Source organism: Pholcus phalangioides, unplaced genomic scaffold (assembly GCF_987345545.1).
Source record: "Pholcus phalangioides strain wild (caught in Gottingen) unplaced genomic scaffold, Ppha-v1.0 ptg000015l_1, whole genome shotgun sequence".
Classification (NCBI taxonomy): Eukaryota; Metazoa; Arthropoda; class Arachnida; order Araneae; family Pholcidae; genus Pholcus; species Pholcus phalangioides.
Window position 1 is genome coordinate 2277574 of NW_028301608.1, and position 17539 is coordinate 2295112.

The window sequence follows — 17539 nt, forward strand, 5'->3', positions numbered from 1 at the left end:
ATATTCTCGGTTTAAAAAAATATATAAAATCCGGGCAAAAAATGAATCGATTAGATCTGGTAAGCGTTATAACGAGTTGGCGATAAAACGGGGGTTTTTTTTACATTATAATCACTATACGAACATATATGGAAGATATGTTCAGTGGAAATTTGTGGTGCCGTTATAACAGAGTTCAACTGTGCAAGGGGTCCCAAAAATTCATATTTGCCCAGGGGCCCGAACTTACGACGAACAGGCCCTGATTGAGGGAGGGGGGTGCGACCTCTTCGACAACTGCTCATCTAAGCCAAGGAACTTGGTGATCGGAATCGAGAGACCGAAAATGCGATTGAAACGAAAAAAACAACGAAATTCGAGAATGGTTCGCTCAATACCGAGTTTAAAGATTGGCGATGACTTACATTTTCATAGTCCCTTTAGGACCCAAGTTCGTCTTGAGCACATCCTGCAACCCTTTAGCGGCGTTGATGTTCACAGCTAGGGCCTCGGCTTGACGAGCGATTTCGGCTTTGGGATTCAAAGACAGGACAGAAGCCATTTTTAAGTATTCGGTGGATCGAAATCTGAGACTGACACACCTTCTGATATATGAACGCTACTCGAACTGAATCCGAAAATGCACAGGTGCGGCGTCGATTATTGTTAATGGAAACACGAGGGACAACTGAGATCGTTGCCGAATTGCGGACATCTACGACGGTTATGGACTTTCCGCCCCTAGTTAACATGAAATAAACTTGATGAGGACTTACTACAACCCTTTATTTTCATTCGGCAGTAATTTCTACGAAATTTTAGCGATAATTCATAGAACTTTTGACAATTAGCAACATTTTTGATGACAATTGACAACATTTTTGATGACAATTGACAATGGCCCGTATCTTTCCCCCCCCCCCATTAAGCAATATGGTCAAGGTTTGTGCGGCAAGACTGACAAACATAGGGAGGGGTGTAGCTAAAGTCAGTATCTAAGCTATAGTCAGCCTTTTCTCGAAAGCCGAGTTTTCCTAGAAGAAGGTTTTCTGTGCCGTTCGCAACGTGAATCGCGCAGCGCGATACGCCGTCCACTCGTACACAGTCATATTGTTTCCTACAGAGCGCAATACGGCTCACGACAGCGCATGGTCCCCACATTCTGAAGTAGGGCCCTAAGCTGGGATCTTTTGCGGGCCCCCGGACCAGACTTTCACGGGTCCTCGTATGACGTATTTACAGCGTGAAAAAACAAAAAATAATGAAAATCGTCCCGGGCCCCAGGACTGGAGCCTTGCCAGCCCACCCCTTGTGGGGGCCATGCGACAGCGCTTTACGTCGGGTGTTATTGGCGGACTGCTTCTGGAGGAGTCAAGTGCGCCGCGCGTTTCACCGATCTTCCCTTCATTTTTGTTGTTTTCTTTCCCGGTTTGAAGAGAAGCATGCAGACGACAGAGTAGCTGATGATGCTGGGGCCATATCAATACCTAGAGCCTTCTGCTCTAGAAGCAAAGCCGCTTGCAGCTCTTAATGCAGCTTTGTCTAGAAGCCTAGCAGCAAAGATGCATTAAGAGTTCTTTCAAGCGGCTTTGCCTAGCAGTGATGGTAACCTTGTCAAGCAACATTTCCCTTTTCACTAAATTTTTCCCACACATTCCGAAAATTACCCAAGTAGTCGCCTGACGTCAAATATGACGTGAAAATTTGGTCATTTTCTCTGAATGACGTCAGTCAAAAAAAAATCACGTCATTTCAAAGTCATTTGGTGACCACGAACAATAAAGGTCAGGAAATAACGTGATTCTTGATGACCTTAATGAAATATCAGGTCATTTCATGACCTTATTAGCCATGAAGGTCATGAAATGACGTGATTTTTTATGGCGTAAACGATTTTGCGTCATAAAAATCACGAATTTCTTTCCAACTGAAAAATTCTGTTCCGGATGAAAATATCAAAATTATCCAAAATGTTTGTTAATGAACCTTCAGAGGGTGTTTCAAAATTACCCTAGGCCTATTCGTTACTGGTTGTCACAAGATAAATGAAGTACTTTTAACTGCGATTTTGTTTTGAATGGAAATGCGAAATTTTTCAATGAGTAATTGTTCATATAAATTTATCAACGTACGTTATATAAATTATAATTGCATCCATTTCATGTTTTTTACGGACGATCAGAAGATCTGTGAAATCTGTCAAAAATTCAAGAAGATGCAACGAATTCATTGATCTAAAAAAAATGAATTTTTTAAAAACTTTTTTTTTCGATAATTGTAAATAATGCAAATAATTATATTTATAATTATATTACTATATTTTTCATGGATAAAAAAATAAAATAAAACGAAAAAATAACTGCCATCGGCTAAACTCAGCAAGAGATTAAACGATAATTGTAATATAACTAATCAATACTTTTACGGCCGTATTCACCGTCCAGGTTCAGAACGCGATCCAGGTTCTAAATCGCGTTTCACCTCAAAATTGGTATTCACCACCCCTGAATCGAGATCCACGGACCAGCTTTTCGAGCCTGAAACTGAACCTCCGATATCGGCGATCCAGCAGGGTGGATCGAGTTTCAGCGCATGCGCAGTGAACATTATCGTCGCTGCAAACACAAACATCGACATCTAATGGCGGTCGCGCTGAATTGTTTTTACGATGACCCGAAATGAAATAGGGAATTTAGAAAAATTTATTAATTATAGGGTGATGAGTGACCGCGTTTAGGTATTAAATATATGTTAAGTAATTATCCCCGATCAATGAAAGCTCTCAACTACTTCTTGAAGCCATCAACAAGTGACGAAAGAAGGTGAGTAATGATACTTTTCTATGATTTCCTTCAAATCTGAACTTCATTCGCTAACAAAATGATCATTATCAAATAATAATAGAATTGTATGAGTAATATACTCATGTATTGATATTAAGGCCCCCGGGCCAAGTGGCTTTTCTGAGGACCTACCAGGTAAATTACAGAAAATTTCAACCAAATCTCATTTTTGTGAGGCCCCTCTTCTCTCGAGGCCCCCGGGCCGTGCCCGGGTAGGTCCATCCGTTAAGGCAGCACTGGTAGTGGGCTCTTTCGATGCAGACTTTTTTCTTGAGTGGGGGCCCCTGAAAGTATTATTATGTAAAATAAAGTGTACATTTTTGTGAGGGCCCCCATTCTCTCGGCCCTCTGGAAGTGCTCCGGTTGCCCCAGCTTATTTACGGTCCTGACCTAGAGGTTAAAATGGCAGGGTATTGTGTCACGCTTTTGAAGTTTTTTCCTCTCTGAAAATAATGTAACATTGGTCTGAAAAGAAGTCATGAATATCTCTCTTGAATTGCAGGAATAGTCACTTGTATATAGTGTATACAAAAAAAATTTTTTTTGTATTACTTGTATACAAAAAAAAAAAATTTCCCTAACCAGGACCATCTTAAGAGCATGATGCCCCCCCCCGAGACGAGAAATTTTTCTGTGGCCCTACCTGGTAAATTCTAGAAAATTTCAGCCAGATCTCATTTTTGTGGGGGCCCCTTTTTCTCTTGAGGAGCCTCGTACATTAAGAACTCGCAAAATGTACTAGGCAAAAGCAATCATTACAGTAGTGCATTTTAATTCCTAAACAATGCAATATTCACCAACACTCTAAAATATAGATTTGTGTATGAAATGTTTCGTCTCTAACATGAAAATATTTATATTAATGCCAAGCAAAATATATTACCTTTTTTTAGCTTTTACCTCTTGGCAATAATATATTTATTTGATACTTTGCTGCTGTGTGTAAACATGACATTTTCCTTCTATATTCAGTCGATCTCGCTTATAATATTCCCATGTATAATATTTTCCTGCTTAGTACTCAAACTAATTTTTATTAAGATTTCCTGTTTAAAGCATTTTACCCGCTTACATTTTTCATGGTAATTTTTTGAAAAAAAAAAAACCTTTATAAGCAGAATCGACAGTATTTGCACAAATGAAAACACGTGCACAACAAAAAATATTTTCTGTGATGCACTCTCATTATCCAAAATCATATAATTATCAGCTCATTTCATTCTATTTGTGCATCAGTATTTTGCATATAAATATCAGTTCATTCGTTTATTATTTACAGTTAAACCTCACTACAATGATACTTGATATAAAAATAAATCCCTCTACATCAATATTTTGAAAGTCTTGTTTGGAAATTCCTATAGTATAATGTTAAACTGCTGCCACTCAATTACAGATGTGAGATGAGAATATTAATATGAGAAATAACTTGAGAATAATTATTATTTTTGATAAGAATATTCCCCAGTAATTTATAAAAGTAGTCTTTCCAAAGAATGTTCTCTAGGATATTATGTATAATTATATTATAAATAACTGGAGAATATTCTTATTAAGAATAATAAGAATATTCTCAAGTTATTTACAATAGTAGTCCTTCGTTGTAATATTCTCAAGAATTTTACATCTCTAATCTTAATACAACAGCAGTCCTTCTACAATGATATTTTTAGTGTGTGATCATACCTTTCGTGCTCAAAACACTAATTCAAAAATTCATGAAATTACTTTTTGGAACCTTATTTATGTGCAGTTCATGCCAGCATTGGGCAATGATTGAGTGAAATTTATAATATTTAAGTAATCTATCATTACATAACTAGTACCACGTGATTGCTGATTACATGTGCTCTATTCGTATTATGCAGTATGATTTCACTGTATTTGAAACACATGAGTGTGATTTGCTTCATTCTTTAGGGAAATTTTTTTTCATGAAAACTATGTTTTTAATTTTTCAGATGAAACAAGTATTTGGGAGCAAAAGTAGGGTAAAAACACATCTATGATAAAATGTGGCCACTGAAGACAAGCTGACTCAATCACAGAAGAAAATCTCAATATTTATTTACAATGTTTGTGTGTGTGTTATACGTACCATTATTTTTTTTAGCAATCTCAAATACTTCCATATAAATATGAATAAATTATTTTTGATAATTGATTTGTCGTTATTTCTTAAGTGAGGAAAATGTTAGCTTTTTTTTACGTAGTTTGAATTTGTGCCTTAATTATGTTCAAGTTACAGTGTAAATTTTGAAAGTAACGAATTACTAGATTGTGATTATCATGTAAATACAGTATATATTTTTAAAAAATCCAGATTTAACTACCAATCCTGCTAGTAAAAAGAGGGATGGAAAATGATTTTGTTGATGAATAATGACGTTGAATCTATCAATATATGTCAAGTTAATGACTTTAACGGCCGTATTCACCACTCACGGTCCTGAAACGCGGATCAGTTGAAACCCGTTTCAGTTTTAGAACGAATTTGGCATTCACCAGTGAGTCTCGAGTGCGTATCAAGTGAAACTCGGTTCAGTTGGCGAGTATTTGGCGTATATTAGCTTGGCGAGAGTAGATCCGACGCTGATTGGATGAAGGGTTTTTGATCTTCTAATGAAGTAGAAAACTCAACGGTAGGATTCTTGTGTTTACGTTTTTCAACAATTTTTTTTCGATAAGCAAAATATGGTTTTATCATCCCCTTTTTAATGGAAATTCCATTTCATTCCAGCTACGGTTTTCTTTCCTACTTCCGCTATATCTATAATGATGGTTTTTCATTACGCTACGGAATTGCTAATATTCTCAGATTAGATAAATTATGTATCACACATACAATCAGCTTAAATGCGCTTTTCATTGCTTTGAAAAAAAAAAATGTATCAGCACATTCAAATTTTATTAATCGTGAAGGAAAAAAGGACGGTCGCAATTGTGTAAAATTTATATTACACAATTATTATACAGTATTATTTTAAAAAATACTAATAAATTTGGAAATTTTTCAAAAAATAATTTTTATCTGAATATTTTTTAAATTATGATTGTTTTGTACCTGAAATCAAATTTTTAAATACACATATTAAAATGAAAAAGTACAAAATTCAGTGAATTTGATTTCCAAAAATTTTTTTTATGCTAATAGTAATTCTTGTGATGCACATTGAATATTAAATTACTGAACATTAATAGCTATATTTCCTATTAGCCAAATAAGTTAATATCTGAGACTGATTTTTTGTAATTTGTTGAAACTTGTATGATAGTTGCATGCAATCCTTCCTACACACAAGATGTGCCCCCTCTCAATGTATAAAATGCTAAACCCAACAGGTTTTTTTTCAACAAAAAACTGTTCCAACATGTGTACTAGTTTTTTGATTAGCTTACATAAAAAGTTAGATTCAGTTAAAAACAGTTCATTATATTATTAAATATAAGGTGAAAGGACGTCCTTGAAGCTGAAAGATTCTTAAAAATAAAAAAATCTGTAAACAAAGTTTCAAATCTGACAGTCAATACAAGCATTAGTGTATGGACAATTTTTTTTTTTTATGTGTAAAATGCATTGTTTTTGAATCATGTTTAACTAAAGGGTAAACTAATAGTCAAGACTAAAAATTAAAAAAAACTTGACATATATCGATAGATTCAACGTCATTATTCATCAACAAAATCATTTTCCATCCCTCTTTTTACTAGCAGGATTGGTAGTTAAATCTGGATTTTTTTTAAATATATACTGTATTTACATGATAATCACAATCTAGTAATTCGTTACTTTCAAAATTTACACTGTAACTTAAACATAATTAAGGCACGAATTCAAACTACATAAAAAAAAGCTAACATTTTCCTCACTTAAGAAATAACGACAAATCAATTATCAAAAATAATTTATTCATATTTATATGGAAGTATTTGAGATTGCTAAAAAAAAATAATGGTACGTATAACACACACACAAACATTGTAAATAAATAGAGATTTTCTTCCGTGATGGAGTCTCGTCTTCAGTGGCCACATTTTATCATACATGTGTTTTTACCCTACTTTTGCTCCCAAATACTTGTTTCATCTGAAAAATTAAAAACATAGTTTTCATGAAAAAAAATTTCCCTAAAGAATGAAGCAAATCATACTGCATAATACGAATAAAGCACATGTAATCAGCAATCATGTGGTACTAGTTATGTAATGATAGATTACTTAAATATTATAAATTTCACTCAATCATTGCCCAATGCTGGCATGAACTGCACATAAATAAGGTTCCAAAAAGTAATTTCATGAATTTTTGAATTGGTGTTTTGAGCACGAAAGATATGATCACACACTAAAATCTCAATAAAATGATATTCTGCAAATCAAGAAAAAATATCATTGTAGAGGGATGGCTGTTGTATTAAGATTAGAGATGTAAAATTCTTAAGAATATTGTAACGAAGGACTACTATTGTAAATAACTTGAGAATATTCTTATTATTCTTAATAAGAATATTCTCCAGTTATTTATAATATAATTATATATAATATCCTAGAGAATATTCTTTGGAAAGAATACTTTTATAAATTACTGGGGAATATTCTTATCAAAAATAATAAGAATTATTTTCAAGTTATTTCTCATATTAATATTCTCATCTCTAATCGAGTTGGCAGCAGTTTAACATTATACTATAGGAATTTCCAAACAAGACTTTCAAAATATTGATGTAGAGGGATTTATTTTTATATCAAGTATCATTGTAGTGAGGTTTAACTGTAAATAATAAATGAATGAACTGTTTTGGATAATGAGAGTGCATCACAGAAAATATTTTTTGTTGTGCACATGCTTTCATTTGTGCAAATACTGTGGATTCTGCTTATAAAGGTTTTTTTTTTTTTCAAAAAGTTACCATAAAAAATGTAAGCTGGAAAAATGCTTTAAACAGGAAATCTTAATAAAAAATTAATTAGAGTACTAAGCAGGAAAATATTATACATGGGAATGTTATAAGCGAGATCGACTGAATATAGAAGGAAAATGTCATGTTTACACACAGCAGCAAAGTATCAAATAAATATATTATTGCCCAGAGGTAAAAACTAAAAAAAGGTAATATATTTTGCTTGGCATTAATATGAATATTTTCATATTAGAGACGAAACATTTCATACACAAATCTATATTTTAGAGTGTTGGTGAATATTGTATTGTTTAGGAATTAAAATGCACTACTGTAATGATCGCTTTTGCCTAGTACATTTTGCGAGTTCTTAATGTACGAGGCTCCTCAAGAGAAAAAGGGGCCCCACAAAAATGAGATCTGGTTGAAATTTTCTAGAATTTACCAGGTAGGACCACAGAAAAAGTTCTCCTCTCGGGGGGGGGGGCCCTTCCCATCATGCTCTTAAGATGGTCCTGGTTAGGGGAATTTTTTTTTTTTGTATACAAGTAATACAAAAAAAAAAATTTTTGTATGCACTGCATACAAGTGACTATTCCTGCAATTCAAGAGAGATATTCATGACTTCTTTTCAGACCAATGATACATTATTATCAGAGAGGAAAAAACTTCAAAAGCGTGACACTATACCCTGCCATTTTAACCTTTAGGTCAGGACCGTAAATAAGCTGGGGCAACTGGAGCACTTCCCAAGGGCTGAGAGAATGGGGGCCCTCACAAAAATGTACACTTTATTTTACATAATAATACTTTCAGGGGCCCCCACTCAAGAAAAAAGTCTGCATCGAGAGAGCCCACTACCAGTGCTGTCTTAACGGATGGACCTACCCGGGCACGGCCCGGGGGCCTCGAGAGAAGAGGGCCTCACAAAAATGAGATTTGGTTGAAATTTTCTGTAATTTACCTGGTACGTCCTCACAAGTCACTTGGCCCGGGGGCCCATGGTGTTCTTAAGACGGCCCTGTTTCAGGTACCATAAAGACGAATTTGTCATTAATATCAATACATGAGTATATTACACATACAATTCTATCATTATTTGATAATGATCATTTTGTTAGCGAATGAAGTTCAGATTTGAAGGAAATCATAGAAAAGTATCATTACTCACCTTCTTTCGTCACTTGTTGATGGCTTCAAGAAGTAGTTGAAAGCTTTCATTGATCGGGGATAATTACTTAACATATATTTAATACCTAAACGCGGTTACTCATCACCCTATAATTAATAAATTATTCTAAATTCCCTATTTCATTCCGGGTCATCGTAAAAACAATTCAGTGCGACCGCCATTACTATGTCGATGTTTGTGTTTGCAGCGATGATAATGTTCACTGCGCATGCGCTGAAACTCGATCCACCCTGCTGGATCGCCGATATCGGAGGTTCAGTTTCAGGCTCGAAAAGCTGGTCCGTGGATCTCGATTCAGGGGTGGTGAATACCAATTTTGAGGTGAAACGCGGTTTAGAACCTGGATCGCGTTCTGAACCTTGACGGTGAATACGGCCGTAAATAACACCAGGTGGTTGCTGCTACTTTAGCGCGAACGGTTAAGGCATGGCGTGAGATACATAGGGACAATCCGGAGAGAAACCAGGTTCGACTCCGACCTGCGCCAGAAAGTGATACATTTTTTTCCCCGTCTCTTCGAATAGCGCCATCTATCTTCTGAAAGTTTAACTATTTGCAAATGGTCATATTTTTTTTGACGTCTCCAAAATGGACATAATGACCATTTTATCACGTGATGTTTGAGACATTTTATGACTTCCAAAAAACGTTTTTATTGACGTCAGGCGACAACTTGGGTATGCTGCCATCTATCGGTGGAAGTATGTAATCAAGTATTTTACAATAGAAAAAAAACATTGTTTTGCATTTATATTTTTCTTTCAATAAAAAATATTTTGTTTAATGAACTCGCAAAATTTGCCACAAACGCCAAGACATTTCCCATATGGACCAATTTTGGCCAATATTTCCCACGAGTTACCACGTTTCTGCCGACACGAAATGGTCTAACTCGGTTCACGCGGCGTAAAAACCTATTCCTAGGAAAACCCTGCATAATGAGCAGGTTTTTCTTTGCCGCGTAAACCAAATATGATAATTTCGCGTCAGAAAAAAAAAAACCATTAACTTTATCACGCTATAATCACGCGTCTACATAGGGTAAGAGTTTCAAGCGGCTTTGGGCAGGGTAAATGAACGGGAGCATGCAGACAACAGAACCGTTGATACAAAACGCTGGAAAAACAAAAACGCGTAGCGTGGTAAAGTTAAACGCTCCTGCCGACGCGAAAGTCACGCTTCAGTTCACGCTGCTCAAAAAAAACTGCTGATCCTTGCATAAATGTTCTTTTACTTATTATATGTAATAGATGGCGGTAGGTGGTTAAAATGAGGAGATGCGTGGAAAAAGCTTGAAATGTCTTCATTGGGGGGGGGGGTACTGTTTGTTGCTATGGTAACCAGTCTTGAGAGGGGAAATCAAAACGTGGAAATGGTGGTGGGAGAAAAATTAATTGGGGAGTATATATTGTGTGTTCCCATAAATTACTTCAAAACAAAATTAGTAAGTAGTATTTCAATTTTATTTTTCTAAGAAAAAATCCATACTGATTTGTGATTGATGATGTTGTGATTACTTTGCCAAGAATCCCTTGCCTTTTCTTAAAATAATTTTTTATGCACATCTGTAATCAGGGCAGTGGTGTATTTACGGGAGGACTGTATCCCAGGGAGGCAAATTTGAGGAATGAGTGGCAAAGAAAATTTGTTCAGTAGAAGAAGGGCAGTAAAATTTGTATGGCCTACCATAAATCTGCAGGGCCGTCTTAAGAACTTCATGGGCCCCCGGGCCAAGGGGTTTTTCTGAGGCCCTACCTGGTAAATTCTAGAAAATTTTTACCAGTTGTCATTTTTGTAAGGCTCCTTTTCTCTTGAGGCCCCTGGGCCCATGCGTTAAGATGGCACTGTAAATCTGCCCAGAGAGCAAAGGACTAGGTCAGTGAAAGAACAAAAGAATGACCTAGAGTGTGTGAATGACCAAAGAGTGACCTAGAGTGTGTGAATGACCAAAGAGTGACCTAGATTGCATGAATGACTAAAAGAGTGACCAAGTATGTGAATGATCAAAATAGTTACCCATGCAGTGACAACCCATGTCAGTCAGTGAACTAAAGAGTGCATGAGCATGGAAATGACTTATGGCCTCCACACAAGGATACTGAAAGTGAACTCAAGTAGCCTCAACGTGAATGCCGAGTTGACTTGAGCGAGTAGAGTTGCCTGCTCTCCCTCACATGGTGCTAGAAGAAGGAGAAAAAATCTTAAAGCCCGGGAAACTGAGCGAAAACTACACAGTGTTTAGTTCATCTCCTTATCTTCCTGTTCTTATGAACTGATGTAGAAAAAAAAAATCGAATTTTTAGTTGATATTATGAAAGAATTTATAAATAATTATCATCTCCTACACTATTATCTTCACTACAAAAGGATAAATGGAAGAAAATTATGGGTACATCTATACATATTGAAAAATTTAAAATAACATTCTTTATAAACTATTTGTGACGGTTAACAGGAATCAGATTGTTGATAAGGTTTTCTAACCGCTAGTGTTATACTAACTATTCATTATTTGTAGAAAGTGGTAAATCTATAAGATGAAGAAGCTTTATTTCAATAAACTGACTTTTGAAGCTAACTATGTTACTTCTGGCCGCTGAGCCCCTGGAAAGTGTTCACAGCACTGATTGAGAACCACTGACCTAGAGCATGTGCAAGCTTGTAAATGACCAAAAGAGTGATCTTTATATAGCATGTGTAAGTATATAAATGATTAAAAGAGTGATCTATAAAGTGGGAAACCATGTCAGTCAATCATCTAGAGCAGAAGTTTCCAACGTGAAAGCTCTCACGGAACCCCCCTGATGGTTATAAGGCTGTCCAACAGAACCCAAACTTATTTTGAATATTTCTCTAATTGAAGTGTTATCCTCAAGCCCATCCCAATATCATCATGGGATTGATCGAGTAAAATGATATGCTGGGGCTCCACACCTCAATTTGCATACTTTATTCTCTGAATTTCCAATAAAGAACAACTTTTTACGAGTATCAATAACCAGAAAATTCTTTTCTGTGAAAGCTCTACGCGTTCAGGGATTTTTTAAGTTTTGTCAAAAACCAGAACATAAATCAAGCGCTACGTATTCTGCAGAATAATTCTGTGGTGTTTGATTCCGCAAAATAATTCTGTGACGTTTGATTCCACAGAACCCTAGGATTCCATGAAACACCTGTTGGAAATCCATGATCTAGAGGGTATTTGAACATGGAAGTCATCTAGACAGCAAATCAGTGAGTGACCAAAAGAGTGATCTAGCGTTAGTACAAGCATGTGAATGACTGAAATATTGACCATCAATGTGTGATTATTATAGGAATAACCAAAAGAGTAACTTAAAAACATGGGAGTACTTATAGAGATTGGGGGGGGGGGGGCAGGGGCGTAGCCAGAAATTTCGTTCGGGGGGGGGGACCACTTTCATTTTGGGGGGGGACCAAAGTGACAGAACAATGGATTTGGCCATCTTTTTCCCTTTTTTCGGTCATTTCCTCACATTTCGGGGGGGGGGGTGGCAAGTGGGTTATAGCACAGGGTTGCAAATTCGAGGAACGAGGGGGTCATGAAAATTAGACTAGAATTTGAGGACAGAAAAATTTGCGTAGTCCACAGTTGGCAAGACTATAAATCCACCTCTGAGCAGATGGGGGAGGAGACAACTGTCCTAGGTAACAAATTTTCTTGGGGGAGACAAGAAACACTGTTTTTGTGAACAAATAACACTCTACTGTAAAATTGTCAAATTTTAGGGAAGAGCCAGTGAAACCATTTTTGCCCCCCCCCCCCAAACAATTCTAGCTACAGTCCTGTGTGTGATACACCTATTCAACTTGATTGCATGTAAACTGACATATTTGCAAATGGCCTTTCATTGTAGCAACCTAGAACTCTATTTGTTTGAATGCCTGAGGAGTGTTCGTGATGGAGGAGGAATATAAAAACCCATTTGATATATCATTTCTTCAAAGTGATGAGAAATCAAAGAAAGATTCAAAAAAGCAAGGAAAGGTAACTGCTTTTCATTATTTTCCATTGCAGCTGTATGTTTGCTGTTTCAACACATCCAATTTATTATTGATAAATAAGTTAAAACCTTGAAATAAGTTATAAGCCTTTGCAGTTGACTGATTCAGTACATTGTGTGAAAAGTTCCTTATTGTGTGGACATGCTGAAGCGATACTGATATGTTTACAGAGAACTTCTATATATCAAACAGATCCATCTCAACTACAGGGCATGACAAATCTCAAGTCGCCATGGCAACTAGAATATTAATACTGGCACCTTTAAAATACTCAATGTCAGGTGATTCTTGATTTGCTGGTTTTTACGTTCATCTTCAACCTGCTGTCATTGGGCTTTATCTCAAAGTGCACTCATCTCCACCTCAATATATATTTTTGTCCTGTCTTTGCCCCAGTGCTCATGAGAAACAGCTTCATTTGGGGTAATAATACATTATTTCTGTAATGTATTTATATTGTCTGAGTTATTTGCATTTCATGTTCTTGTTGGTTCTGCTATCTGTCATTTATATTTTGAAGGAGACAGTGACAGATTGTCTGAATTGAATTTGCAAGATATGCTATGGTGATGCTAGCATATGTGGGAAAAAAAATATCATGATTTATGTTTATAATCTTTGTATAGGCATAAATTCATAGGTGTAAAGTGTATCTACTTCAACAGAAATGCAGCATAAACAAGTATTATTTTTACTCGTTGTTTCTTTATAAAAAAAGTTCTGTAACTTATTTTAAACATAACCTGCTGGCATTTGTGTCCTCTCATGACTTTTTTGAGCCAACTTAATAGTGCAGGCAGTTTTAACTTGTGAAAGAGTAAATAAACTTTGGGCAGTGATACTCAGGAATCACCAACGTGAGGCAAATACAGTCTATTTTACAAATGTCCAATTTATGAACTGCTTGTTTTTACAAACTAATCTACTTTTCTTCATAATACACTATTCCTTTGAATGTCTTTTCAATTCAAGAACTATTTTTCCGTCAGTAGAGCTTTGTAAAAACGAGTGTTGGTTGTACACCAACACGTGGGAAAAATACAAAAATTCCTAATGCAGGGACGCCGGAACATATCTACTCTTGTTGCTAAAGCAATACCAATCATACCAATCACCATTTGAACATAGCTCAAAACATGGGCGGAGATACGGGGGACGGGGGGGGGGAGGGAGGCATTGTTCCCCCAGCGTCAAAGGTGGAGTCAACTGATCTTTTTTATATATGTATATATGAGCTGACATCATCATCATCATGCCCCCTCAGCAATAATGACCTTTGCCCCCCCCCCAGACTTCCAAGTCGATCTCTGCCTATGACTCAAATATTGCACTGAATGCGCTTTTTTTTAAATTAAAATTTTTGAAGAAATACCCTATCCTTGTGAGGAGTTGCATAGCTGTAGTTCTTATTGTTTGCTAGTCATTTCACATCCAAGGGACTTTCCCATACACCTTGTATATTCATTAAGCATGAGAATAAAATGAGCATCATAGAATCTGAATACCACAACGGTAGTCACAACAATAGACTTGAGACAGTACGTTTCATTGCTGATTTCAGACGGATCTCAACCCTTTGAGTGGAATTGACAAGACACCTTCTTATTTTAGCATTGGCAAGCCCAAATATTTTATAAAGTTTATCCCTCTCTCAGTGGAACACTTTTCCTTATACCAATGGTTCACAAACTTTTGTCGACCACTGCTCCCTTGCCTAATTCCTGATTTGTCAGCGGCTCTTCAGGATATATTAATGGATATTTTCCTGTATAAACTTTCCCGTAACTTCTTCAAAGCATAAATAGGTGCACAAATCAATATCTCAAGCTTGCAGCGACACCTCACATAAAGGTTGGGGATGCCCCTAGAAACAGCGTCGCACACTTTGAAAAAGCTGCTCTATGCCATAGGCGGAGAGAGACTTGGAAGTCTGGGGGGGGGCACGGTCATTATTGCTGGGGGCACGATGATAATGATGTCAATTTCTATATAAATATATACATTAGATTTTATATATATAGTGGACTCCACCTTTAACGCTGGGGGAGGGGGCAATGCCCCCGTATCTCCGCTCATGCTCTATACCCATTACTTTTTCAATACTTTGTACTCATTTACTGCTGAAAATCATAAGGAAGCTCATTCCTATTATGCCATGTAAAGGGATAAAAAACATCAATCAATAGTTTCCTCAATGTAGTTAAAAAAAATGAAAAAAAAGTTGCTGAGAAAATAAAACAAAAAATGATAATAAATGCAATATAATGACATAGCTTTGTTATTTGAAGTTTATACCACAAAAAAAATCATACTACAGAATCGTTTATTCCAGCGCTATTACCAAAATTAAAATTCAAAGCTCAACATAAGTATAAATAAACAAATATACTCAGACACAAGAAACATGTGTTTAAAAAACATCCTAGTAAAGTGAGATGCTGTATATTGAGATTCAGAGACGAAGGAGAAATGGTTCGACATTTGTTTTTTCTATTTTTCATGACAGTGTGAGGAAGAATTTGTGAAAAAAAAATACATAAATCACTTCAAATAAGAAAAGATAGACAACGTTTTAATTATCACCATGAAGTTATCGTTGAAAACACCAGGAAACCTCTCTGTTACTACTTCCAGAACACATGTGAATAATCTCATTTCAGCATTCTATATTTACACAAGACAAATCTCAACGATGATTCTTGTGCATGAAAGAAAAGATCGTTCGATAAACGAAATCAAACATTGATTCCATGCACCATGAAAATTAAGACGAAAATGTCTCGTGCATCTCTTTTCTGGACATACTGCATACACAAATTATACATCATGTTGTACAATGGAAAAGTGAAAGAATTTTTTTTTAAGTAATTGGAAAAAAGTATTTTACTTAAATCACTATATTTAATTTAATTTGCGTTTTTTTTTTCATTACTTTTCCGCACTGTCAACGGTAAAAGCCACCACTCCCCCGAGATTGATTGCTCAGCAGAAAAAAAATATGTCTGTTCACAGCAAATGTCATGGTTCAGAATGAAGTTGAAAGCCTGCATGTAAAACTAAGTGCTTCCTCACACAGGTTCATTAATAGCAATAAGTTGTTGCTCTAGTAACAGCAGTAAGTTATGAAATGAAGTAATTTTTTTATAGATCAGTTTCTTCTGAATTTAGTGGAAGAAACCCATTTTTTCTAGCTGATTTTTCCCTCCATAAAAGAAATTTCCCAACCCGGTTAATCACACATATGGATTTTCTATCATTCTGTTTGCTTAGTGACCTGTGGAGATGTGCCAGACAACAAACTAAACAGTGAGGAAGATGAATTTTAATCATCTATTGCAAGGGTTGTTAAACCTGCTTGTTAAACCTAAGGGTGTAAAGTTTCTAGGCATGAGAATTATTAGTTTTCAAAACAACTGTGCGAGTAATAAGTTAGTTTTTATACTCTCAACATTATTTTGATTGAAACTTTTCAAGATTATGGCAACATGAGATGTGTCGGTTTATAACCTATTTATTTTCTAGAAGCTTAGTGACCGTTTTAAACAGATGCTTCAAGAGAAGAAAGCTGCATCCTCTAAAATAAAAGAACAGTTGGTCACTGCAAAAAGTGTGAAAAAATTTATTGAACAAGAGAAGAAAAAAGCAGAAGAATACACAAAATTCATGAAACCTGGATATGTTGAACCAAAGTTCATATTAGACCTGACAAAAGATAGTAAGTATTGCAATAGCATTTGAGCTCCTATTATTGAACAGATATGGATGCGAAATTCCCATATTTATTGAAGTGTATGTTTTCATGGAAGCAATGGACTTAATAAAACTACATTTTTATAAGTTTTATTCCCTATTTATGTGAAGCTAATAGGGGTAATCGGGAATTAAAGCAATAGTGAGTTGCTCCAGAGCAACTTAAACAGGATTGTGCATGGTCACTCTTTTTTGTTCAAACAACCCACGGTTCTCTTATGAGTTGAATGGTGTCACTATCCCGGATGCAACTAGGATCACTGATTTGGGAATTCTCATTGACGAGCGGCTTAGGTTTTCTGAACATTGTTTAGCAGTGGTCACAAAAGCGAATAGAATACTTGGTCTCATTTTCAAAAAGGTTTCTTTGCGTTCTCTTAAAGTCATTCTTCCGCTTTTCCGAGGCTTAGTTCGTCCTGGTCTGGAGTATGCTGTGAGGTTTTGGAGACCATACCTGCAGAGGGAGATAGACTTGGTTGAAGGGGTGCAGAGAAGAGCTACGCGTGTTCTTATTGGCACACAGGGCTTGAGTTATGAAGAGAGACTTCATTTTTTGGATATGTTTACATTGGATGAACGCAGGTGTTGAGGAGATAGTACGTATGATCAAAGTGTTCAAAATTTTCAATGGGATGGATAGGATGGACCATGAACTTTTAGTACACCGCCAATTGACTGCTTTTACAAGGGGACACCAGTATCGATTGGTAAGGGACAATGCAAGGTTATGGTGTCGCTGGGAATTTTTCTTTAATAGGGTTGTTAATAAATGAAATGGCTTACCCCCCAGAGGTAGTAAATTGTAATACAATTGAAATACGATATACATGTTGGGGTAGATCGAGAAG

General features: G+C 36.0%; 2 protein-coding genes and 1 long non-coding RNA gene across 7 annotated transcripts in view; 2 read left to right on the forward strand and 1 right to left on the reverse strand.

Annotated features, from left to right (window-relative positions):
• Nucleotides 1-541, reverse strand: part of CCT6 (chaperonin containing TCP1 subunit 6) — a 30320-nt gene extending 29779 nt beyond the window's left edge. Inside the window, exon 1 of the mRNA XM_089245379.1 lies at nucleotides 405-541. Within this exon, the coding sequence (XP_089101505.1) occupies nucleotides 405-541 (137 nt within the window). The remainder of the gene's footprint in view (nucleotides 1-404) is intronic.
• Nucleotides 542-2402: 1861 nt separating this feature from the next.
• On the forward strand, nucleotides 2403-4986 carry LOC149075235 (uncharacterized). The gene is made up of 2 exons (XR_016193972.1): nucleotides 2403-2801; nucleotides 4784-4986. It is a non-coding gene; the product is annotated as an uncharacterized LOC149075235 (long non-coding RNA).
• A 4542-nt stretch (nucleotides 4987-9528) lies between these two features.
• The window catches only part of LOC149075236 (cilia- and flagella-associated protein 100-like), an 86615-nt gene continuing 78604 nt past the window's right edge, over nucleotides 9529-17539 (forward strand). The window contains exons 1-3 of one of the 5 annotated variants that reach the window (XM_089242530.1): nucleotides 9529-9616; nucleotides 12794-12924; nucleotides 16464-16656. In XM_089242530.1, the coding sequence (XP_089098656.1) occupies nucleotides 12838-12924; nucleotides 16464-16656 (280 nt within the window). In that variant the 5' untranslated portion in view covers nucleotides 9529-9616; nucleotides 12794-12837. Of the gene's footprint in view, nucleotides 9617-9884; nucleotides 10360-12793; nucleotides 12925-13133; nucleotides 13365-16463; nucleotides 16657-17539 lie in introns of those variants that run through there. The other 4 variants (XM_089242532.1, XM_089242531.1, XM_089242529.1 and 1 more) reach the window with 4 other exon arrangements.